Source organism: Anthonomus grandis, chromosome 15, assembly GCF_022605725.1.
Source record: "Anthonomus grandis grandis chromosome 15, icAntGran1.3, whole genome shotgun sequence".
Taxonomy (NCBI): Eukaryota; Metazoa; Arthropoda; class Insecta; order Coleoptera; family Curculionidae; genus Anthonomus; species Anthonomus grandis.
This window is the reverse complement of record NC_065560.1, coordinates 11,429,836-11,456,785: the sequence shown is the minus strand read 5'-3', so window position 1 is coordinate 11,456,785 and position 26,950 is coordinate 11,429,836. Positions and strand designations below refer to the sequence as shown.

The 26,950-nt window shown below is 34.1% G+C and overlaps 2 protein-coding genes across 3 annotated transcripts in view; one reads left to right on the top strand and one right to left on the bottom strand.

Moving 5' to 3' along the window:
• LOC126745043 (uncharacterized) overlaps nt 1-13,954 on the bottom strand; it is a 34,281-nt gene extending 20,327 nt beyond the window's left edge. Inside the window, exon 1 of the mRNA XM_050452725.1 lies at nt 13,875-13,954. The gene's annotated coding sequence lies outside the window, so the exon portion shown is untranslated. The remainder of the gene's footprint in view (nt 1-13,874) is intronic.
• Nucleotides 13,955-21,658: 7,704 nt separating this feature from the next.
• LOC126744926 (protein Wnt-11b-1-like) overlaps nt 21,659-26,950 on the top strand; it is a 35,996-nt gene continuing 30,704 nt past the window's right edge. The window contains exons 1-2 of one of the 2 annotated variants that reach the window (XM_050452519.1): nt 21,659-22,984; nt 23,077-26,044. In XM_050452519.1, coding sequence (XP_050308476.1) covers nt 21,836-22,984; nt 23,077-23,094 — 1,167 coding nt within the window. In that variant the 5' untranslated portion in view covers nt 21,659-21,835 and the 3' untranslated portion in view covers nt 23,095-26,044. Of the gene's footprint in view, nt 22,985-23,076; nt 26,136-26,950 lie in introns of those variants that run through there. The other variant, XM_050452520.1, reaches the window with a different exon arrangement.

Here is a 26,950-nt window from a genome sequence, read left to right as displayed (position 1 = left end):
AGAGAACTCCAGAAACTTAGTCCGGGATCATATTAAATCTTTTAAAGGGCGTAACACCCACTATAGCCTAAAAAAAACCACCAAAGTTTATTTGCCTGAAGACTTGAACATTAAAAAGATGTTTAAAATGTTTGAAGAGAAGTTTCCCCTAATAAAAGTTTCATATGAAACATATCGAACTATATTTAGTTCAGAATTTAATATAGCTTTCGGCTTTCCAAGGTCAGACACCTGCAGTGAGTGTGATACACATTTGGCGAAAATAAAAGGATTGGAAGCTAGTAAACAAAGCATGGAAGACAAAATATCTGTAAAATATCAACAAATAGAGAGAAACATAAAAAAAACTTGAAATGGAAAACAAGTTACACATATTAAAAGCAGAAGTATTTTACCAGAGGAAACGAAATGCAAAGAAAAACAGCCAGAAGAGCATTTCTACAGAAGCTATCTGCTTAGATTACGCAAAAAATCTGCCAGTTCCTAATATAACAACGAATGATGTTTATTACGAAAGACAACTTTCCATCTATTCATTCAACATTCATGTTTTATCCACATCCCAATCAGTGTTTTACATGACTCCAGAAATTACTGGAAATAAAGGTAGTGACTCCGTTAGCTCTCTACTTTATCATTTTTTTATTTAACTTTCTTGGTGAATATGTTCGACATTTGGAGATTTTTTGTGACTCGTGTGGAGGCCAAAATAAAAATTACACTTTAATTCGTGCTCTTCATTACATAGTACATACTGAAAAGAAACTAGATTCAGTTAAAATAACATTCCCAATCAGAGGCCATAGTTACATGGAATGTGACAAATATTTTGGTCTCATTAACCAAAAAATACGTGCAGAATTACCCACGGACTGGTATGATGACTTCAAATCTGCTAGGGCAAGGCCTGTGCCCTTTGAAGTTGTTGAAGCCAAACAAGATCTTTTTAGAAACTGGACGTCCTTTTTGAAGCTCAGATATAGAAGAAAATGTCCCTTTTCAACAGACCGATAAGAGAACTTAAGATTATGAGAGAACATCCCCAATTAATCTACTTCAGAAACAGCTACAATGGGATGTGGGAATCATGCCCCATAACAGACAGAAAATTTCGACCTAATAAACTGCTTAAAGCTGGAGAATTTTACCTTCCCGATTTGTTATTTGATGGTAAGTTTAGTGTATGACAAATTTTTAAATAGTTTTACTATTATAGGGAATTTAAAATTTTAGGTCCATTACCATTGAGCCACGCAAAGTGGAAGGATTTACAAGATCTTAAAAAATTTTGTGAATCGGAGGCTCAGCAATACTTTGACAGCATTCCATTTTCAAGAAACTGACACTAGCCATCACAAAACTTAATTATTGCTACTATTAATAATTTTAGACAATTAAGATTTTTTTTTATGAAACTCTTAGATTAAGAATCATAATGTTTTGTAATAAATCATAATATGACAAACTGCGTTTTAACCTTTTTTTCTATAATGAGGTGTCTTTTTCTTCTTTTTGTAGAATTTATTTACTATTTGATTTAATTTACTAGATAAACATTAATAATAAACATGAAAGCTACATTTGTGTATCATTTATTTGGAATATTACTCACCCCAACGAACAAAAATAAAGGTTCCAATGCTTTAGAACGGGTTTTCTTGAAATTTCGTTCTTTGACATAGCGCCTTCTTTGCCTGTGGTCTTCAAATGAAAACGCTTTATTTTATTTCATCTTTGAATTTGGCGTGGAATTCTACGTATGTTTCATGCATCATGACCTATACCTATACCTAAAATCAACAGTTATCGAAAAAAACACGATTCATGTAACAAATAAAAAAAGAACAAAAATTAAGTTAAATGTTCAAAATGGTTGCCATTCACGGTTTGACAATATCCAAGGCGATCAATAAAGTCTCGTTGCACATTTTCAATCATTTCCGGAGTTATGGCGCGCACTTCTCAGCGAATTCTGTCTTTCAAGTAGTCTAGATTATTTGGCCTATTAACAAATACCTTCGACTTGAGGTATCCCCACAAAAAAAAGTCCATTGGTGTTAGGTCAGGTGACCTAGCAAGCCATTCGATGGGTCCTCTCCTTCCTATCCACCGATTGGGAAAGGTTTCATCCAAAAATTTACGCACAGTGGCAGCATAGTGCGGAGGAGCGCCATCTTGCTGGAAAATTAGTTCTTCGTCAGGATAGTCTGGGTCCAATTTGGAAATAATGCTGGAACTAGTTCAAATTGGAGAAAATCGAGATACACTTGTCCCGTTAAAGTCTGTTCAAAGAAAAAGGGACCTATTACTCTTCCGCGCACTATTCCATACCACACATTTAGTTTTTGAGGGTACTGGCTGTTTACCTCCATCATCTAATGCGGATTTTCTGTTGCCCAATATCGACAATTTTGTCTGTTCACACTACCATTCAAACAGAACGTGGCTTCATCGGAAAAAATAATATTTGTTACTAAATTATTATTTAGGTTGCACATGTTTTGTAAGCGTTCACAAAACCATTCGCCTATCGAAATCGTCATCAAATAACTCTTGCACAGGAATAACTTTTTAGGGGTGATATTTGGGGTTTTTTAACTATTTGGTGAACTATAGATTTCGCCATGTGTAAATTTGCTCCAATCTGCGACAGAGGAGTGCATGGATGTTCTTCCAAAGAAAGCAAAACGTCAAGTTGATAATTTTGATCTCGAGCAGGACGACCAGATTTCGGCAGATCTTTAACATGACCGAATTCTTTAAATTTAGCCTCTATTCTACTCACCACCTTTTGACATATCGAAGGACGATCAGGATGGATTTCATTGAATAATTGAGCAGCTTTTCTTTGAGTACGTGTTCTATCACCAAACCCAACCATGCACAGAATTTCTATTTTTTCTCGTTCCTTTAACTTTACCATTGTGAAATCCGCAACTTTGCTCATACACTTCACACCTGACAATATCTGTTTGGCGTACAACTGTCATACTTTTTCTATGAAAATACACGGTCGCCAGCCAACAATAAAAAAACACGAATGAATGGAATTTTACTCTGTATAAAAATTCTCAGAGGTAAGGTAACTTGTAAGGTGAACTTTAATAATAATGTTTGGACGTCTTTTTTTCGATAACTGTTGACTTTAGGTATAGGACATGATGCATGAAACATACGTAGAATTCCACGCGAAATTCAAAAATGAAATAAAAAAAAGTATTTTCATTTAAAAAAATGAAGTTGATGGTCGTAATTTATTTTCAGCAACCCTGTATATACAAACTTTACCTACAAAAATGCGCAACTTGAAATAAAAATCGACGGATCCGAGCGGTTTTTTTTCGAACACATCCTTGAATTTTAAATAAATTTAGACATAACTTTTGAAAAAACGGAATTAGTAACAAAGCAGTTATACATTTTAATCTTATTGTGTAGACATCCATCATTCATTCTGTGTTGGATTATCTAATAATAATGTTGTATAATAGTGAACGAAGGAATAGGAAGGAACTAGGGATTAAAAACAAAAATTGGTTAAGACTTTTACTAAGATGACTATGATTCTAAGTTTAAAAGATATACTTAATTAAGTTAAACTTTATTTTTCTGAAAACAATTATACGAACATAAATATATTTATAATTAGTAAAGACTGGTATCGAGAAGTATAGGCACATAATTCTGCAAGAATTATAAAAAAAAATATTTATATATACATACATATATATAAGGTGTCTTTTAAAAAATATCGAATACATTACTAGTTTAATGTGAAAGTGGCAACACTTTAACTTTAAAAATATTTTTATCTTTTTCGAAGCAGTCAGGTTGAACAGCAAAGCGGTTCTCCTAAGGTTTTGTCGTTCGGTTTATTCCTTAATTGTTAATCATATGAATAATTTTAAGTAAAATTCTTTGGGAGTTATATATAGGAACATATAATAATTATTATAGCGCTAATTATTAATTATCTTTTTACGAAAAATTCATTCTTTGTAGAGATATACAACAAGCTTGAGACTTAAAAGAGGTTTTAACTTAATATATATTTTTTTATATTGTGCACATATTTTTTCCACATTATTAAATATAAGAGAAAATATAAAAGAAATTATTAGGAAGTCAATATATTTTGTATATACAAATTTCAAATAAGGAGCATTTTACGGGACGCGGACTAGTATTTGTGGTACACAACTCCTGCGTTCTCGGATTTTATAAATTGGCGGCAACTAATATGGAGTTCACGCACAGGGTGACCCACCTAAAACGAAATAAGATATTATATTTTATATTTTTAAATAGAAAACACCTGTCTTTTAATTTTTAGATTCTCCATTAAGTTTTTAGTAACTTTTGTTTAATAATGTGTATAGGGGAAACTGGGTAACAGTAAGACATTCGAAATTGCTCCGGTTCTTTGGCCAGTCAAAAGATGGCACGTGAAGTACGTGCCATCTTTTGACTGGACTTCGTGTGGTCTGGCTTTCGTGTGCAAAAAGTAAATATCAACAGGTAAGTTGAGACTTTTTGTAAAATTAAGTTAAATATTTAGCAGTTTGTTAGTATTACCATAAAGTTATGTGTAGATTAGCTAACAGAATAAGGCAGTTTAAGGACCAAGTTACGGACCAGCTGGTAAAGTTCCTGTTATCAGGGCCAAATTACGGACCAGCTGGTAAAGTTCCTGTGTGTTATCAAGCAGATAAATTCTATCCTCTCGGTAAACCTACCAATAGCTGTAGAAGGAATTATGAACCAAATTTTAACCTGTTGTTAAGTAGCAGCAGAGAAAACCAACAGTTGTCTCTGGTAGCAGGTTTACAGTTTGGAACAATTGTTGTGGCCAGTATAATAATCTTAAGAAAAAAAGAATGATTAGTGTTATATCCGGTCCTGAGAATATAAATGAAGTACGTAAACAAAAATAATGGAAGTGTTTGGTTTTTAATTTCTGATAATAGTTATTGGTACTTGTATACTTGTTTTGTGTCAAATCCGATATTATTTTTGTTAGTACTAGTATTAATACGTATTTGCATTTTTGCTAATTGTAAGTATCCCACCAGACATTTGCCAGTGAATCACAGTACACAGCTTTTTAGAAACTTTTATAATTTATAATTAAATAACACTGAGTGTTAAGGGACTGCCTTCAAGATATGATGATAATAGTAAGTGACAGAATATGGTTTATATTATTACAAAGAGAATCTATATGTAGTAAAAATACAAGTGTGAAAAAAATCGACTATGATCAAGTAGAAAGGGCTTTGGAGAATGAAACGTGGGAACAAATATTTAGTTCCAATGATTCTGATAAATGTGCTACTAATTTCGTAACATCAATTAAAATAATTTTCGAAAACGCCAGCGGCAACTCATATATTAAATGTAAAGATCATAAATTAAAACCCTGGATTACTCTCGGTATAATTGAATCTATTAGAACGAGAGACAAATTAAAAAAGAAAAGTGCTATACTTAAGACTAATGAAACTAATAAAACCTTTAAAGACTATCGTAATAACCTGTCAAGATTAATTAACACTACAAAAAATAGTTATTTCTCTAACAAACTCGCGGAAAATAAACATAACATAAAACAGGTCTGGAAGGTGGTCAAAGAAGCAACCAATGAGAGAACAAGATCGGTCTGCGAATATGCAGCTGTAATTGACAACAGCTGCGGTGGTGAAATTGCAGGAGATGATAATATTATAGATGCTTTTAATTCCTATTTCGGCACAATTGGAAAAATTATGGCAGGTAAAATTAAAAATCCAAGACAGGCCAGCTTAAACCCAAAAAATAATCCAAATGGAAACTCTATGTATCTTAAACCTATAACGGAATATGAATTAATTCAATTAATAAGCACTCTTAAGACTAATGCAGCATCCGGGGCTGACGAAATACCTGCACTATTTTTAAAAAAGTATCATAAACACCTTATTAAACCAATTCTACATCTTGTAAATTTAGTATTTGAGACTGGTATTTTTCCCTCAATTTTCAAATATGCCACTGTAACCCCGTTGCATAAATCGGGAGATAAAAAAATTATTAGTAATTATAGACCCATTACGGCTTTAACCAGTAGTCTTTCAAAAATCATAGAGAAATGCATGAATCTTAGACTTAACGAGTTTTCAGAAAAAAATGATTTTTTGTCACCATTTCAATTTGGATTTAAACAAAATAAAAGTACAGCAGATGCAGTGAATTGTATTATAGAATAGATAGGAAAGTGTTTCGACTGTGACGAGAGGTGCATGACAATATTTCTGGACCTCAGCAAAGGGTTTGACACTGACACATGATATTCTGCTAGAAAAACTGGAAAATATTGGGATTCGAGGGATCCCTTACAGCTTGTTTGAAAGTTACATTAACCAAAGAACACAAAGCACCAAAATAAATGGATATGTCAGTTTGCTTAGGTTGGTAGAATATGGTGTGCCACAGGGAACTGTCCTTGGACCGGTATTGTTCTCTATATATGTTAATAAGTTGTTGCTGTTGTTACCTAATGTCGGCATGGTGTGTTTTGCAGATGATACCGCAATAATGATTAAGGAAAAGTCTTAGAAGGATGTAAAGACTGTTGCGCAGTCTTCCATGAAAATCAAAACTTGGCTTGGTTTAAATTATTTAACACTCTATTTAACTCAAAAAAGTCAAGCCTTTTATGCTTTTCTGTAGATTCAATAACATCTAGCACATTAAAAGAGATCACATTACACGAAAACGACTGTGGCATAACTGAATGTTCTTGCAGCCAGCAAATAAAAAGGCAGACCAAGGTTAAATATTTAGGTGTTATTTTGGATGAAAATCTAAAGTGGCGCCACCATGTTGAGTATATTTCCACTCGAGTTCGGAAACTTATTTATAAATTTCGTCAATTAAGACAATTTATGCAAAAAATGACCCTTACGACCATTTATTCAACCAAGCTCTGGTTGAATCAATTATAAACTATTGCATAACAGCATGGGGCGGAACAAGTAAGACCATCCTGAAACCTCTTATGATTACCCAAAATATGTTCTGAAGGTAATGTTTAACAAACCAAAATTGTATTCCTCGGATATTTTATTTAGAGAAGCTAAATTGTTGCAAGTAAATCAAATTTTCTTGAAAGCAGTGGTTAGGCTTCTGTGTAAAAATCCACACTACTTGCATTTCATATCTCACTATTAGAATACTAGACAAGCTTTAAATAAGAATGTAACTATCCCAAAGACCACAAAAACTAAATGTCAAAAAACTTTAACCTCAGCAAAAATCCATAATCAACTTCCTGTAGAACTCAGAATTAAACCCTATAACAAAGTTAAAAGTAGAATCCACTACTGGATATTAGATGATAACATCACTTGGTTAGTATGATACACATAGTACTGTTTATTTTTCTTCCTGTTTTTCCCCTTGCTTTCCCCTAATTTAATTTAATTCTATTTTATTTTTTGAATTACTTTTGTTTATATATTATTTTCGTAAAAATTGTTTTTATTTCAATTAATTAATTTGGATAGACAGGAAATGCACACACAGTATTTTTAAAATACCATTGTGCATTGGGTGTTCTTAGCGGTTAAGCAGTTATATTTTGTAATGTTATAATGTATGAATGTATTATCTGCTCAATATATATTATTAGTATTATTATTATTATTATTATTATTATTATTATTATTATTATTATTATGGTGGATCAAATTTGACGTTACTAGATGGGATTTCTTAGATGTATGTTTTCTTTTCATTTCTCAGCCATATAACAGTGGCATAGCCAGCAAAGAGTGGCAGGTGAGGGAAGGGTGTAACCTTAAGTCAAGCATTATCATATTAAATAAAGAGAGATTTAACCAGATGAAAAATAAAAAAATACTCATACAGATTAAGAACAAACTTTAGAATATTATACATAAACTTCTTGCAAAACTAGCTTCTGCAAGCTCCAACTCTTTGAAAAATTTGAGGTTATAAATTTCCTGGTAAACCTTTTATGCGCTGCTTTTTCCTATTATTAACTTATTCTACTAGTAAACAAGAATCATCCCGCTGGTAAGACAAACAAGAAGTTCATAATTCAATTTTTAATGTTACCAGCAGGATAACTTTTCCAGACACTTTACCTGCCGGTCCATAATTTGGCCCTAATAGAGCAAAAGAAATTTGAGGTTAGGGTTATGATGTTTTTTTTAGCTTTAGCGGCAATAGGTAACAGTGAGACGGGGTACATTGAGACATGTCTCATTGTTACCCAGATATTATTAAAAAATACAGAATTCGCTTCTTTTTTTTTAGACTTTTATAAAAAAAGTGTTCAGAATGCCGAGGAATCCACCAAGGAAAACAAACTATGGAACATTTTCCGAGGAAACTATGAAAAGGGCAGTTGAAGCTATGTCTTTCACTTTATGACAATCATGAGAGTCATCTATCCGTCCAGGTTATCAATCTTGCTAAGGAAAATTGCGTCACTATTGTCATATTTTCACCACAGTCGACCAATAAGATGCAGAGACGTTGGCATTCTTAAGCCTTTCAATATTGCTTATAATGCCTCTATAGATAGCTGGCTGATGCATCATCCTGGAAAGCCAGTTACCATTTATCAAGTTGCAGGTTGTGTGGGGGAAGCATATCAAAAAGCAATGACTTCAGCAAATATTACCTCCGCTTTTAAAAAATGCGGAATATTTCCCTTTGACAGAGAAATATTTATAGATATTGACTTTTTGCCATGCTCAGTCACTGATAGACCTCAACTAGAACTGGGTAATCAAACTCCTCCTCGGGAACCAATTGATGATCAAACTGAACTAAACGCAAATAGATCTATAACCCTGGAAGAAATTCGCCAGTTTCCTAAAGCTGAGCCGTGAAAAGAGACATCCTAAGGTAGACGAAAGGGAAAAAGCATGATACCTACGGATGCTCCCGAAAAAATTGAGCTGGATGAAAGGCTAAAAAACAATACCATCAAGCTCAGTACAAAAAAAGAAAAGTGTAAAGCGAAAGATTCAGGACAGTGATGAAGATGATGAAAAATGGCATTCTGATGCATCATCTGAACATCTTGAACCTGAAGTGGATCCAAGAGTGGATCCCACAGCATTTGAACATCTGTCAAAATTCCCAGAGGTTGTGGATTATGTTCTGGTTGAATTTAAACCAGAAAACACAAAATCAAAGCCTGTTGAGACAAATGAGGCGAATATTAGTTTTATGAGGAAAAGCCAAAAGACTGATTCAAAATTTTACTTTTCACACAAAATTCATTTTTTTCGTTTGAATTAAACTTTAATTTAATGAATATCTCCTTTTAAAACATGTTTTCTTACTTTAAAAATTAAAGTAAGCTTAAAGCCACAATTTCCTTTGATGTACTGTTTAAAATCAAAATTGAAATAAATTAAGTTGGACTTATTTTGTTTTAATCACTAATATTTGGACAATTACATATAGGGTAGGGTGGGCCACTATGAGACATGGGCAACGATGAGACATCTTTATATTTTCAGTCGTTTACGCAATAGCCATCTATCGGTCGCACAATATACTATTCTGTAAGCGCATGACCTGAATATACATTTTTTCGCGCCGCTGGATCAAGGATCAGTCGTCTTTCAGATTTTATGGAAAGTGCACATGGCGAGGTCGATTTTTTTTTCATGTATTGTTTTGATACGTTTTTTTTTGAGTGATCTATAAACCCTAAAGGTAAGACAGTTATATGCATTTGTAAATTGACGTTTTAGCTAATTTTTAAATGTAACTTTTAAAAGACAACTTTAGTTTTACTGTATAATAATAATATTTTTTCCTAAATATACAAATGGGTCACAATAAGACAATTTATTTGAATGAAAAATGTAGTAGTGTATAACCTAGTGTGTACTACTGCTAGCATATTGTTTTACCTTTGCAGATGTCAAGAGGACGAACAAGAAAGAGCCAAAAAGGAACCTTTAAAGAAGAAAATATAAAAAGAGCGGTTCAGCAAGCAGCAGTTTTAGTAGGAATAAATGGAGTTAAGTTGTCTCTTAGGAAAGCTGCAGAAGAAAACAATTTATCGTTTCAAACGTTGCAAAGGTACATTAAAATAGAACAAAATAAAGCCAATCCCAATGACATTGTTTCAATGAAAAGCAATTATAAGCATCGCCTGGTTTTTAATGAAGAGGAAGAAAAGGATTTAGTCAATTACATTATTAAATGTTCGAAAATGTGCTATAGGAAAACTATAAAAGATACCCGTGTTTTGGCATATGAGATGGCCCAAATTAATAAAAAAACATTCTGTTATCTTGGAATAAGAATAAATCTGCTGGGATCGACTGGTTACAGGGTTTTTCAAAAGACATGCAAAAGAATTAAGCATACGTCAACCAGAAGGATGTAGTCTTTCAAGAGCAACTTCGTTTAACAAACATATCATAAATTTATTATTTGACAACCTTGAAAAAGCGTATAGTCGGTCTGAGAAGTTTTCTGATGGTACACGGATTTATAACCTAGACGAAACTGGAACAACAACTGTTCAAAAACCAAAAAAAGTTCTGTCGTCGAAAGGTATCAAACAAGTAAGTCAATGTACTAGTGGAAAACGAGGAGTTTTGATTACAACATGTTGCATAATAAGTGCTACTGGTAATACACTGCCCCCAATAATGGTGTTCCCAGAAAAAAAATTAAAAATCATATGTTAAACGGGGCACCGGCAGGAACATTAGGACTGGCTTCTACTTTAGGTTGGATGAACTCCGAATTATTTCCGTCTGTTATGGAACATTTTATTAGACATAGTGGGTCGTCCAAAGAAAATTCCACTATTTTAATCATGGACAATCATGAGAGCCACCTTGGGATTAAAACTCTGAATTTGGCTAAGAACAATGGAGTCATTCCAGTCACACTTCCACCACATTGTAGTCATAGACTGCAGCCACTGGACATATCATTATTTGCGCCATTTAAGGCGAATTATAATACTGCAGTTGACTCTTGGCTTTTGCATCATCCGGGTAATCCGTTATCTATTTACGAAATTGCTGCTTATGTTGGAATAGTATTCGAACGGTCTATGACTCCGTCCAATATAAAATCAGGCTTCAAGAAGGCCGGAATTTACCCTTTTGACAGAAATGTCTTTACAGATGACGATTTCCTGTGCACCTCTGTTACCGATAGAGAAATTTTAAATATTAACAATACAGAAGTTTCCACCGTGGATGAAAATACTTCATCAACATCATCTAAAGTAGCTCAGACAGTTACCAATGATACACTTAATGATCAGTCACCAAAATTGAAATTGTTTTATAAGTCCAGAAATATTTAAGGGATACCCAAAAGCAGGAGTGAGAAAGGTTTCTAATAGTCAACGTAGAAAATTACCAGCTGCATTCCCACTGATACGCGTAAGAAAAATATGTTTGAAAAAAAATACCAGGAAAAAATTGAAAAAGACAAATTAGAAAGAAAACACAAGGATGATAAACAAAAAGCTGCCACCCGGAATTTATTTGCAAAACAAAAGAAGGTTGATTTCAATGATATATTTTCGTCTAAGGAAGATGGAAGTTTATCTTTTGCCGACTCCGACCAGGATTCAACAGACTGGATTCCCGAAGCTGATCCTTCAGCATTTGAAGAACTGGATCGAAATCCCAAACCTGACGACTTTGTATTAGTGTCATTTAGTGCCAAAAATGATAATATATTCTATGTTGGAAAAGGGATAAATCTGGAAAGTTCCAGCAATGAAGTAGAAGTAAAGTTTTTGCGGAAGTCGGTAAAATTCAGCGGACACTTGGTATATCCTTTGGAACCTAATGTAGGAATGGTTCCTTTAAATTACGTTAAAATGATTTTACCGCCACCATCTCATATGGGTAAAACAAAACGTTTATAGGAATATTTAAAATTCGAAATTCAGTTTAGTAATATAAATTTACGCTAAAGTTCTTTTTTTACCAAGAAAAATAAATGATTGTTTGATTTTTGGCATATTTTACATTATTGACGAAAAACAAATAAAAACACAAAGTCACGGTCTCACAACATGTAACTAAACGGGCTACACGTGTTTCGCTCTAGTTAGAGCATCATCAGGCCTAAAATAAAAATACTACTTAAACAAAACTAAAAACTTACATAAAACAATAAAAACCTTTAGAAGCCACACACTTACAGTACATAAATAAACAATAATTTTAAGGTTATAAATTGTACAAAGCCGAAAATAAAAAATAAAAAGTCGGTCGAGAATCGAACCCGGTACAACAAGGTTAGAAAGTATAAGTGTAAAAACCTATCGGCTATACGGACCTAATGCTAAAACAACTTAACACGTTGGCCAATGTAAATTGAAGAAAGTGACTACAAGGAAAATGTTTGATCAAAACGCTGATTTGGTATCACTGACATTGGTATTTTTTAATTTTTCAAAAAGCGCTACGTGTTCTTTAATGCGTGTAGAGATTTTTCTTCCAGACTGGCCAATGTATACTGCGTTGCAATCGTCACATTTTAAAGAGTAAACTCCTGATTTAGAAAGGATGCCTGCCTTGTCCACTCTACTGACTAATTGGTTCTTTAAATTATTGACTGTCTTATACGCGATTTTTACATTTAGGGATTTAAAGAATCTTACTAAATTGATTTTTGGATATTTTACATTGACAAATCTTATATTTTTGTGTTTTTTTCGTTTAAGTACATATTTTTAGTTGTCAAAACCGCCATTTAATAAAGTTTTGTAACAAACATGTTGTTTTTTTCACATATGTCTTAAGTCTTATGCTGGCCCACTTTTCGGGGCCTCCATGATACATCTTTAAAAAAAAGAATGTTGTAAAATTAACTCGCAAAACTATTAATTTAAAACTTTTTTTAATGTTTAGTTTTAAGATTAACATGATTATAAATATCATTCTTTAAAACCTAACATTTACACAAAACTATATTTTTTAATTTTAAAAAACTTTTTCCGTCTCATGGTGGCCCACCCTCCCCTAGTGTCTTGTTGTTACCCATGCATGGGTAACACTCAGACAAATGACAACTGAATTTTATGTGTCAAATTTAGAGATCTTAAAACAGGTACTGCTAAATTCTATATATATTGTGTTAATAAAAGGATGTAAAAATACAGTCATTAAAAAATTTTGTTTATACATATAATAGTAATGATCTTATAGTAAAAAAAAAAAGTGTTTCACTGTTACCCAGTTTCCCCTACCTATCTTAAATCGTTTTGAATATATTTCTATTAAAGGGTAACTAAAAGTGTTTCGGTCATCCTTTGATAAATTTATTTAAAAAACTATTAATCCAACATGTTTCGGACATATGTAGAACAAGTCCATCATCAGAGATAACAAATTAAGGGGTTCTGTCAATTCATCTTATAGTTCTAGTGCCTCAGACAAGGTTTAAACGATTTAAAATACATGAGAAAGGGACAAAACGCCCAATATGGATGGAAAAAGCCCATCTGGCCCAAATGATGTTTTGTTTCTAATGTCATTTATTGTAAAAGAAATCAGAGTTTCTGCTATTTTTCCATATAAGCGGCAACGTTGCATTAATTAAAATAAAAATTGGTTAGATTTATAATGAATATAACAAAGTGTGTTACATAGTTACATATTTTTTTGAAAATTACTTACATATATTCTCTCCCTCTGTATATTACTAACTTGATATTTAATTATTAATAATTACAATTTTGTAGCCAACATTTCCTTGACGTATTAGGAGACCAACCGCGCGAAAAAAATATAATGCTTATAAATAGACTACACCAAATAATAAACTACTAGCTACTATAAATCAATAAATTTTAAAAATACCTTTGATTGTTTTCTAGTAAGTTCACCATAAAATAATTTCGTATACAAAATATTACTCAACAAACAGTTATGACATATAATATAACCCTACGCAATTTTGACAAATGACGTAGATATTAGATCAGCTAATGCACTTGGCGTAAATTCCTATGAAATTAAATTGTCTGGAAATTTATTTCTTAAACTACTGTAACGCAGGTCCAGAATATTCTTAATTCTTTTAAAAAAAATTATTAACTTTAAGTGATATTTTAGAACAAATGTCGGTATAATTCTTTACCGTGTAAGCATAGCTGTGCGCATCACAGAATTGCGCATGATATCGATTGAACTTGAATTGGACCGGTAGTACTTACCAGCGAAAGAAGGAAACTAAGGATAAATCCTAAAAAGCTAGTTTTGATAAAACCTGTGAGTTATATAACATTATTGATCGTTGCTATTTTTATTTACTAGTCCTAAAAACCTGGCATTTGCCAACTCCTCTATATGCGGAGTATAAAAGTAGAGTCGTAAAACAATACTTGATCATGTTATCGTCTTTGAGTAAGGCCTTCCAAAATGAAGTTTTTTAAGTAATTTTAAACATTATTGGATTTTTGAGTCCTGCGTAAAAAATTACTTCTTACCAATATTTAAGTGAACACAGACAAGGAGGTTTTACCCTAGCACCAATATACCTATAAATTCAAAAACTCATGACATCCCATTACCAGTGCGAGTAACTTCTAAAGCCATAAAAGAGAGAAAGCAATATCAAACATAATGTTAATTTGTCATAAGTCTATCTCGTAGTGGAAAACTCTCATATGCGTAGCAGTTATATTGTGATTTCCTATTGGCTGGTCATGCCCCATTTATCAAGATTCTTTAAGCCTTGGCCAATCAACGGTAAAAATTATTAATCATGCGCAAATTCCACTATGAAATAAACTTATGCGTTATAGCTTCCTCTAATATACAGGGTGTTTCAGAACTATAGGATCAAACTTCTAGAGGTTGTTCAGTGCAACAGTAGAATCCATTTGAGTATAGAAATCCATGTCCGGAAATGTGTCACTACGCCACTACGGCCCTAAGACGCTTTCAAATTTAGAAAAAATATTAATTACCTAAATAGGATCTGATGCATTTATTTTTACCTTTTGTATATGATACCATCACAACAATTGTTCAAAATGTCTTCCTCCAACTTCAATACACCGATTTAAACGCCGCACATGATTTCGGCGGACTACACTAAAAATTTGATCCTCGTTTTGAATGATTTCAAATGCTGCTGTTATTCGTCCAATTAAGTCTAGCTCTGATTCTACTGGAGTTTCGTAGACTAAAGACTTTACATGTCCCCACAAGAAAAAATCGAGCGACGTTAAATCGGGTGACCTACGAGGCCAAGAAACTGCTCCACCTCTGGCAATCCAACGGTACCCAAACCGCTGAGCCAAATACTCGCGTACTTGTACAGCAAAGTGAGCCGGCGCTCCATCATGCTGAAACCACATTTGCTGTCTAACGTTTAGTGAAACATTTTCAAGAAGTTCTGGGAGAACTTCCTCAAAGAAACGCAGATAAATAGGTCCTGTTATCCGTTCCGGTAGAAGGTATGGCCCAATTAAATAATCATCAACAATGCCTGCCCATACGTTGACAGACCAACGATTCTGATGTTTTCTTGGAAAAATTGCATAAGAATTTTCTTCGTCCCAAACATGGCTATTCCTACTATTAAAAATACCGTCTCTTGTGAAAAAAACTTCATCGGTCCACAAAACATCGTAAAAAATTTGGTTGTGCAATGATGTGATCCAGAAGCCATCGACAAAATTGAACTCTAGGATCATAATCGGCTGCAGTCATACCTTGAACTTTCTGGAAGTAGTAAGGATGGAGTTGTTGCTCGTGTAGTACCCGCCAGACAGAAGCGTTACTCGTATTCATATTCTTAGCGACGTCACGTGTGCTATTTGATGGTTCATCGGCAACTCGCTGAAGCACCTCTTCTTCAAATTCTACCGTTCTTACGCTTCGAGCAACACCAGTATCATGCATCTTGGTCTTAAACATGCCTGTCGCAGCGAGCCGCCGATGAACCGCAATAAATTTTTTGTATCCAGGATGCTGTCGTTCGGGATAACGTTCATGATACAACCGCGATGCTGCTCGTGCATTACAGTTTGTTGCTTCGTATGCCAAATGCATATGCGCCAATTCTTGATTGGTAAAGTTTTCCATTAGCACTAAATGTTTAAAAATTGTAAGCTATAAAATTTTTAAACATGACATTGAGAATTGACATTGATAAGCGTTGATTTTAAACAATTGTTGTTATGGTGTCATGTACAAAAGGTAAAAATAAATGCAGCAGATCCTATTTAGGTAATTAATGTTTTTTATAAATTTTATCGCGTCTTAGGGTCGTGATTGATAGTGGCGTAGTGGCGCATTTTCGGACATCGGTTCCTATACTCAAATGGATTCTTCTGTTGCACTGAACAACCCCCAGAAGTTTGATCCTATAGTTCTGAAACACCCTGTATACCTGTCTCTCTTTCTTAGCTTGACTTTTTTCGCGCTGTTGCCAGTATTGGGTTTATATGTATATGCTTGCAACTAATTAATTGCGCTTAGTAACTATCATGTGGCTTAAGTCACACATTATAGACTGAGAAAGATTGATGCTAGAGGTTGACTAAGCTTAGAAAAAAACAGGTTTATTTAATATAAATTAAAGGGGAATATTTATAAGGAAAATTCTGGCATGACGTGTGGTAATAGAACACGTATCTTGTTAAATTTAGGCAACAGAAACAGTTCTGGACTTACACTAGGGGTAAAGTAGAATTAATATAAAAAGTATGAAGTAATTGCCAAGATATTATCGAACAATTCGCAACACAAAAAGTCAGACGCGTCTTTCGATGAAAACGACACGCTCATATACATCTTTAGATTTCTATAGCTGTCAGATCGTTTTTCGAAACAGTTAATAATATTTTCATTGTCTACATGATCAAATAAGTCTGTATTTAAAAATCCGTCTCCATTTTGCAATTGTATTAAATGACAGAACATTTTACATCTTTCAATTCTTAATAAAAAGTATTTTTGTCCTGTTATTTTATATATTTTTTGTCTTAACCTCCCTTCGTGATAAAAAAAAGAAGAAAGCAAATTATATTTAATTGGATTCAAATGAATTTCTAAAATAAGGATTTTACTAGTATTTCAATATGATAGTTTTAGATAATATGCAATCTAATATTCAAATTGATCAGCAACAAATAACAAACCTCAGCATACGATTTTACCTACCCTAACTTCGCAAGCTAAAATCACCTAAAAAAAGGCGGCATTTTTCGCAGTGCACAGGACGACATTTTTTGTATATCCGGGCCTGAACAGAAAAGCTATCACATTGGCCGTTTCAACGCAAAATCAATGGTAACCTTCGTTAATTTTATTTTTCTTACGATAATAAGTAGCCTTTTAGTAATAAAAAAACTTTTTATTTTAAACCTGTATTTTGAAAACAGAGCACCTCCGAGCTTATGCGTATGGGAACTTTTTTTGGAACATCTTATCCCGAAAGTTTCGATTTAAGAAGATTAATGAACTTTCCTTAAAATAACTCCATATTTCTATTGTTACTTATACTTTCTTGTTTACATGTACATTTTACAAGAGATGCATGAATCTCAATTTTATGTAGTTAAGTCATTAATCACAGAGACTTGTTTATATTTTACCAAATATTCTTTGTGGTACATCCAACAAAAGGAAAAACATTTTCTTCGCACCAGTGTGGAACGTTTGAGAAAATCACACAAAACAGACGGTAATTAAAAAAAGAGCGGTAATTATATATGCACTAAACCTGTCTTAAGCAATGAGAAATTTACCAATAGGGTTTTATTAATTTGCTTAACTGCTACGTGACGGAATTCATTGGTGTTGTGTTACCATAAGATGCAGATATTTATTTAGTATTAAAATTTTCTTAAAATATGGATTGAATGTAATATTTTTATTATGAGAAACAATAAATGGAAAGTGCTTGAAGTAGGAAGATTGATATTAAGATTTTTCTTAGAGAGCGCTAGTTATATGCTAAAATATGTTCCAGTAAAAACAATTTGAATTCTTATTGACATTTGGTCTTCTTCCAGTACATATTTTTAAAGGTTCTAATATTTCCTTCATGTTCTGGTTCTTTTATGAAACTCCATGAAGAGAAATTAATGGGGTTAATAATTTACGGGGTGGCCAACGAAAATTCCCGCCCCTAATCTACGTATTTGTGTAATGTTTGTATGAGGATATTTTAATAAAAATTCTTCTAATATTCACATTTGTTTATTACAATTTTTATATTATATTTACATATACCGGGTGATACAGGAAAAAGGGAACACTTAATTACTATTTTACTATTTAAGATAAAGAAATAAAATTTGGTATATCGATAGAATTATTATAAGAGCAACTTTTGACATATTCAGTTGTTTTAGGTCACTTTCGACACGTTAGGACACTAACTTTCTTATTTTAAATGGGACACTTGGTATATTATTACGTATTTCGGTAGAAAATAATATTCTGAGAATAATGATACTGCATTTGCTACTTTTTGTTTTATACTTAAATAGCACATTATTGGGAACAACCACTTTCAAAACGCGGTTTCTTTTTCCAGATAATTTGATATAATTATTTTTCAAATCGGTTGATAAATAAGCCCATAAGAAGAAAATAATTAAGTCATATAAATAAACGCGTTTATTTAATAGAAATAGCATAAAAGGTTTTGATTTCTTGACTAGGAGGCTTTGTTTCGACGCATTCTTGTATTGACATTTAAAATAAAAAGTTAGTATCATTACTTCCTATTAAATCGGAAGTAACAAAAAATAATAGAATAAGTCAAAAGATGCTCTTCTGACTATTCTAATGATATACCAAATTTCATTTGTTTATCTTGAAAAGTAAAAAAGTTATTGAGTGTTCCCTTTTTCCGGTATATTACAAAATCTATACATATGTTTCTTAACAATTTTCAGCTCAAAGGCCTGACGAGCTAATCATCAACAATGCCACACGAAATATTTACAGAAAATTCATGCTGAAAGTATATTTGAGTTATTAGGTGTGGGTTGGTTTATCAGAATCATAGAATAGTGATTATTTTCTCAATTGCATATATTTTCTAAACAGCATGTTGTTTTATCCGTAACAAATATATTCTCAAAAACATTGGGTTGCCGTAGGAAATTCGGAGAACCGTTGCCTGGAAAGTTGACCATGTTTAGTTAGACACACATTTTGCAGTGATGTAAAATGAAGAAAATACAGATACTTTTTCTTCATTATTTTTCACATTTTCTTTTTTTTATAAATGACCTTCCGACCCAGTTAGCAGGAAGCTTACTGTTTTTGCTAATGATAGTTGCTAATGCACTATATTGTTGCAGCTTAAATACTTCTCTACGTAAAATAAAATTGGATGATATAGATAAGCACTTGATAAAATCATGGTGTGACTTAAACTCAGTGACGTTGAACTCTAGCAGGATAAAGTCGGTGTGTTTTAAATGTAGTATGACTGATATATATAATAATAATAATAATAATAATAATAATAATAATAATAATAATAATAATAATAATAATAATAATAATAATAATAATAAATAATAAACCCCGTGGGGGGCCGGGGTAGAATAGCCTCCTGGTACGTTCTGCCTGTCGTAAAAGGCGACTAAAAGAACAACCTGGACCACCAGGGTTAAATGGTGGTACACCCATGGAAATGGCGAAACGAAGCGGAAGATGCCTCAGAGAAAGGTCGCTGCCTGGGGATCGCCAGGGCATGTCTGGTGCCGGCGTTGGACATGACAGTATGCGGACCGTCGGTGGCAGGGAGTTAAGGAGGCGGCAACCTATCATTCAAGAAACTACACCTCCTCCTCTTCAACAACAAAAGGACCAGGAGGGCCCAACACCATCACGAGCCCCCCTCGCTGAAGGTGCTGCGCAGGAAATTCAGCCAGCGCTCACCCAGGCGGGACTACAAAGACAGCGCATGAAATGGACATCTGCGATGAATGAAACCGTCATGCGCAGCTTTTATAAAGTGACCAACCTGGGACGAAAAATGATCGGCTACAGACAACCTTTACATGCCGAATTTAGGAGAATCTATCCTCATCTCCAAGTCACCGAACAGAGAGTAACAGACCAGTATCGGGTAATAATGCGTAATCACCTAATTCCAGAGACAAGACTCAATACCATTAAAGAAGAAATACAAGGGCAAATTAACAACGAACAAGACCCCGCTAAAAATGAACCAGCTGAGGAGCAACCTGTAATAGAAAACGTATTAAATAACACACAGGAACCTAACACTACCGAAAACACCCAAGAGGACAATTCTGAGCTATATCACGAACTATCTGCAGAAATGGCAAGTGCGATGCTAGAATTTGAGGGAACCAACCCACTGATAAGACCCAAACTTCCAGAAGTAAACTTTTCAAAAAAACTAGGTCAAATTATGGAACTTTTAAACACCAAAATTCTTCCACCTCATCTTTTAAATATTAATAGCATGCAATTTCTTCACCTTTTAGTATATAGCGCAGCAACTGCCGTTGCTAAAACCATGAAGATGAAGATAAGGACCCACAATGACTCTGCAAGAACCGAGCTCCCGATACCGCGATGGGAGACCAGACTTCAACGAAAAATTCAGAGGTTTCGAAAAGATATCGGCCAACTAACAGAATATCTGAGGGGTACACGAACAAACAGACTAAAACAGAAAGTTGATGAAATTTTGCAGAGAAACAACATCCACACTCGGCATGAACCAGAAAATAATACAGCTCAACAATGCCTGGATACTCTAAAACAGAAACTTTCCTTATTTTCAGGGCGCCTACGAAGATACAAGACCAGTAATAACCGAAAACGTGACAATCTTCGTTTTGAAAAGGCCGAAAAACAATTTTATAGAGAGCTAAAATAATAAAATCAGATCACACAGATAAGCAATACCCTACGAAAGAACAAATTCAAGATTTTTGGGCCAAACAACTTGCAACTGAACATGCAATATCAACGCAAGCTGGGTTACTGAAGAGAAACAAAACAGTAATAAATATAGCCAGATGGAACATCGACCATTCACTGTCGAGGACGTCAACCAGATTATCCAAAAACTGCATAATTGGAAATCACCTGGCCCAGATGGAGTTCATAACTTTTGGCTAAAGAAACTACGGAGTATGCATCCTAAACTCTCAGAATTAATTAACCACGTTATTCTTAACCCACAGGAAATGCCAGCGTTCCTAACGCAAGGAGTAACCTATCTACTGCCTAAAGACCAGAACAACACACAAGATCCGTCTAAGTACCGACCGGTAACGTGCCTACCTACTTTGTATAAAATTATCACTTCATGTTTAACACAGCGCATTTATCAACACTGTGAGGAAAACAACATCATAGGCGCATAACAAAAAGAATGCGCTAAAGGTTCTATGGGCTGTAAAGAACAACTTATTATCGACTCTGCCATCAACAACCAGGCATATCACAACAAGAGAAATATTTTTACTGCCTACGTCGACTATAAGAAAGCCTTCGACTCAGTACCACATGAATGGCTTATAAACATTTTAAAAGTGTATAAAGTTGATGGTAATACTTTGTCTTTTCTAGAGAGCGCTATGACAAGTTGAAGAACAACGATCCAGCTTGAAGTACAGGGTAAAAGCGCAGTAAGTACAAACAACATTCCAATTCGAACAGGAATCTTCCAAGGGGACTCACTGAGCCCATTATGATTCTGCCTTGCTATAAACCCTCTTTCGAACCGTCTTAACTCTACCAACTATGGGTTTAGCATCCGAGATAATAACACCGAGATTGCAAAGTTAAATCACTTACTGTATATGGATGATTTAAAAATAACGGCTGCAACTAGGAACCAGCTAAACCAAATGCTGCATATAGTAGAAGAGTTCTCCAACGACATCGGCATGCAATTTGGACTAGATAAGTGCCGTACTCTTAATATAGTCCGAGGAAAAATTCAGCAAGGAGAATATCAGATGCAGAATTTCCAGACCATCGAGGCCATGGGCGAACACGAAATTTACAAATACTTGGGGATGAAACAATCTCAAACGATTGAACAACAAACAATGAAATGCGAACTGACTAACGAGTTTGTGAAAAGGGTAAGACAAGTTTTGAGAACCAATCTCAACAGCAAAAATATGTTTAAGGCACTTAACTCCTACGCATGTTCAGCTCTAAGTTATTCTTTTGGGGTGATTAATTGGAGTAGGACAGACATAGAAAGGCTACAAAGAAAAGTGAGGACCCTATTTACTAAAACGCACAACCACTACCCTCGAAGTGCCACTGAAAGAACAATGCTTCCCCGCCACCTTGGAGGAAGAGGATTAATAGATCTGGGTAAACAACTTGAAAAACAAATCACTAACTTAAGATCCTATTTTTACAGGCAAGGAGAAAATTCCACGCTGCATCGCGCAATAAATCAAATAGACGATTCCACTCCTCTACAACTTAAGAGCGAGGAAGCGCGCAGCTACCATCATACGGACCAGAAAAAACTCCGCATCTGGATGGAAAAGCCCCTTCATGGGCGGCATCCTGATGAGATTAGCCAAAATCATGTCGACACTGCTTCGTCGAACTATTGGTTGGTATCAGGCAAGATGTTTCCAGAAACCGAGGGCTTACTACTCGCCATCCAAGATCAGGTTATACCAACAAGAAATTATTTCAAGCACATCGTCAGAGATCCATCCGTACAAAACGACAAATGCAGGTATGGATGCCAGACATCAGAGACAATCCAACACATAACAGGAGGATGTCAGGCCTTTGCAGCGACAGAATACAAAGAACGACACGACTCAGCTGGGATAATTTTACATCAAGAGCTGGCAATGAAGTTGGAACTTATTACAACAGAGAAGGTTCCGTATTATAAATATACTCCAGAACCCGTAGTGGAAAATGACCGATATAAGTTATATTGGGACCGCAGTGTACTTACCGATCAACATGTAAGGCATAATAGATAAATAATTTTATAGATAAATAATTTTATAGATAAATAATTTTATAGATAATTTATTTTAATAGATAAAATTTCCAGGAAAACAACTCTAATTGACGTAGCCATACCAAACAACAATAATCTGCAAGAGAAACACACTGAGAAAATCGCCAAATACAGAGATCTAGAAATTCAAATCGGAAGGCAATGGAGAATGGCTAATGTTCAGACCATCCCAATTGTTATATCGACAACGGGTGTAATACCAAAGAGTCTACTGGAATACCTTAAACAACTAGGAACTAGCGAACATCTATATAAGCATATGCAAAAGGCAGTACTACTGGCAACTGCTCGCAGCACCCGAAAATTCCTAGGAGATAACTCTACATTTCAGGTCACTTAAGGGCACCGAAAAGGCCTCCCACAGACCACAGAGCTTAATCCTTTTGATATCGGAGGTATCTGGGATAAGTAAATGATCCCTCCCCCTTCCTCCCCGTTAGAGGGAGTGCGAGCCTTAACTGGCTGTGAGAATAATAATAATAACAATAATCTGTTTAAATTTACGCACCTGGATAAATTTGTGCCTGTGTAACGCTTGTGCTAAATCTCTTGTTGACAAGGATAAAATCAATCTGGTTCCCAGCAATATTTTTAGGATTACCTCGTGGATCTCTCCATGCATACAGTCTTCTTTGAGACAAGTAGAACCAGATGTTCGTGATTTTAAACTGTTCTTCTTGGCATAATTGTATTAGTCTGGCTCCTCTGTTATTTCTTTTTCCTAGTCCACAGAGGGCCACCTATTCCTTCTACTATTTCTCCCCTGTCCATCTTAGCATTGAATCTTTCTGAATGACGTTGAGATAATGCCGTTTGGTATATTTTAGTAGCCTTTTGATGTCCTTGTAAAATTATTCTATTTTCTCTTCCTGTTTGTCGAGGGTGGAAGCATATACTTCAATGAATTGTATGTTTATCACTGTACGGTATGCATGTTTCACTCTTAGTTATAGTTTTATCCATGATAATGGCAACCCCCTATCTAGAAGGCTTATCTTGATTGCCTGAATAATAAAAAGTCGCTTCATCAATATTACACTGTCCAAAGTCATCTGGTTTTATATACTCCCAATATTATCAGTATCAGTCTTTGCATTTCCCTGATGATATTCGCCAGCCTTATATAGGCTCTGTACATTCCGTGATCATGTTTAAGTGATTTTAGACTCCGTGGAATTTTAGCAGCCTCTTTTTGCCAAGATAGAAAGTAGATTCTTAGCAGCCTCTTTTTGCAAAAAAAGTTTTCTTCGAAAAATTACTTCAGTGGTTTTCAGTTGCCCAAAATTCCAACCGCCCCTAACATAGAGTAAGACATCGTTTGAAGCCACTTCTCAACTAGAGAACAGACACCTATTTCTATTTTCGACCTATTATCAAAAAAAAAATTGCTGGGACATCTGCACCTAGATAAATTTGTGCCTTCGTAACGCTTGTGCTAAATCTCTTGTTGACAAGGATAAAATCAATCTGGTTCCCAGCAATGTTTTCAGGATTGCCTCGTGGATCTCTCCATGTATACAGTCTTCTTGGAGACAAGTTGAACCAGATGTTCGTGATTTTAAACTGTTTTTCTTGACATAATTGTATTAGTCTGTCTCCTCTGTTATTTCTTTTTCCTAGTCCCCAGAGGGCCAGCTATTCCTTCTACTACTTCTCTCCTGTCTATCTTAGCACTGAATCTTTCTGAATGACGTTCAGATTATGCCGTTTGGTATATTTTAGTAGTCTTTTGATATCCTCGGAAAATTATTCTATTTCCTCTTCCTGTTTGTCTATGGTGGAAGCATATACTTCAATGATGTGTATGTTTATCAATGTACATCAGTTTCACTCTTAGTTATAGTTTTATTCATGATAATGGTAACCCCTGTCTAGGTGGCGTATTGTGATTGCCTGAATAGTAAAAAGTCGCTCTATCAATATTACATTGTCCAAAGTCTGGCCATCTGGTTCCACATACTCCACAGAATTGACTTATATTTCCCTGACGATATTCGCCAGCCTTATACAGGCTCTGTACATTCCGTGATCATATGTTTAAGTGATTTTTCACTCCGTGGATTTTAAGCACCCTCTTTTTGCCAGAAACTGAGGGACATCCTTTTCCAACTCTTTTATATGTAGTTTTGTTAGGAAGATTACTTCAGTGATATTCCGTTGCCCAAAACCCGTTGGCCAACTTCGACCGCCTCTAACATGGACTTAGACATCGTTTGAAGCCACTTCTCAACTAGAGAACAGGCCGTATGTAATGTTTCATTTCCCCGATATATGGAGGCATACCTCCATTGAACAGTTTTGTGCTTATTTTCCCGAGACCAATATCGAACAATGGTTTCACACATTTCTATAAAATATTTCCGTAATTTTGGAATATTTAAAACATTTGCAACCATGTTTTTTTCAAATACTAATAACAGTTTAATGGTCCATATCCAGTACCTCTCCAACACTTCTATGTGGCCGTGTTGAATCCACTTCTAGGGTACTTACTTCTAGGGTACTTACCTCTTTCATAACTTTTAGCTCGTAAATTTTACTACTATTTACTAATAAATTACTAATTTTTAACACTTTTAAAAATTATGACGAAAAAAAAAACAAATATATAAAAATGCATATAAAACAAAAAATTGTTTAAAACAATTATAACTTTCTTTTATGCTATCACTAGCATTTTCGCCAAATTTTTAAGCCACATTTGTGAGTTATCTCTTTCTTCCTTAACTATATCTCATCTCCCATCTTCTCCTTCTTCTTCATTTTCGATCCAACCATCTATACTAATCCTAGTGCCATATCGGAACGTTTTAATGTCAGAGTCTCGCCGAAACCTTCCTCTATTCTCGGTTTCAGTTTGATATCGAAGCACCCGCAGTTCGAATCTCGCGGCTCTTATACGCGCTTTAATTTCGAAAAATTTTGAGGCTTGATATTTTATAATATGTAGTCTTTGAAGTTTCATTTGTGAAGGTGACTTACAATGGTCTTTACATAATGGCAAGTAATAGGAAAAAATGGTTTTATATGATTAGTTTCGTTGGATTACTATTTTTGGATATTGTTGCTGTTGTTGAATGTATAAAATGGTTGTAAGTATATATTTTTTTAAATTGTTTGATACCTTTGTAGAATATTAGTAAATTACTATATTACATTGGGTTTTAATGCTATTTGATTAATGCAAAGTGATAAATAAATATCTATTAGATTTAAAAATGCTGCAAAGTTTATGACAAAATAATAAAGTTAACTTATTTTAATATGTCGAGTTATTATTATAGATCGTTTGGGAAAAACTAAAAATCAATTACTTGCATAAATTTGTATTCAACTCTTGTTCATTAATCATTTAATTAGTTTATTTTATCTGATAATTCGCTTTTTACTTTTTTTTTAATTAATTATTTGATTTTAATCTCTTACATGTCTAGATATTAAATATTTATACAAGTCTTAGAGACCAAGCATTATTGCTGGATGATCTAGTTGAACTACAAAACTGGTGTGTACAAAATAAACTTTGCTTAAATGCAAGTAAATGTTGTTTTATAGAAGAGAGTCCACATTTGTTGAGCATATAAACACTCTTTCGATAAAGGCATCTAAACTTCTTGGTTTTGTTATTAGGAATTGTACATATTTTTTAATTGATTCCATAAGATTGGCTTATTGTTTCTTGGTTTTGGAATACTGTTCAGTTGTATTGCCGGAATCATATTGGTATATCCTTACCGACACATAAGTCCCGCTGTACTCTCTCGGGAGCTGTCATTATTTACAAAGTCATAAATCATCGATTGTCCAAGTTTCCTGAGATGATTAACATTAATATTCCTTATTAAAGTTAGTATTTTATATAGTCTACAGTACTTTCTATATTACTTTCCACAAAACAACCTAAGGT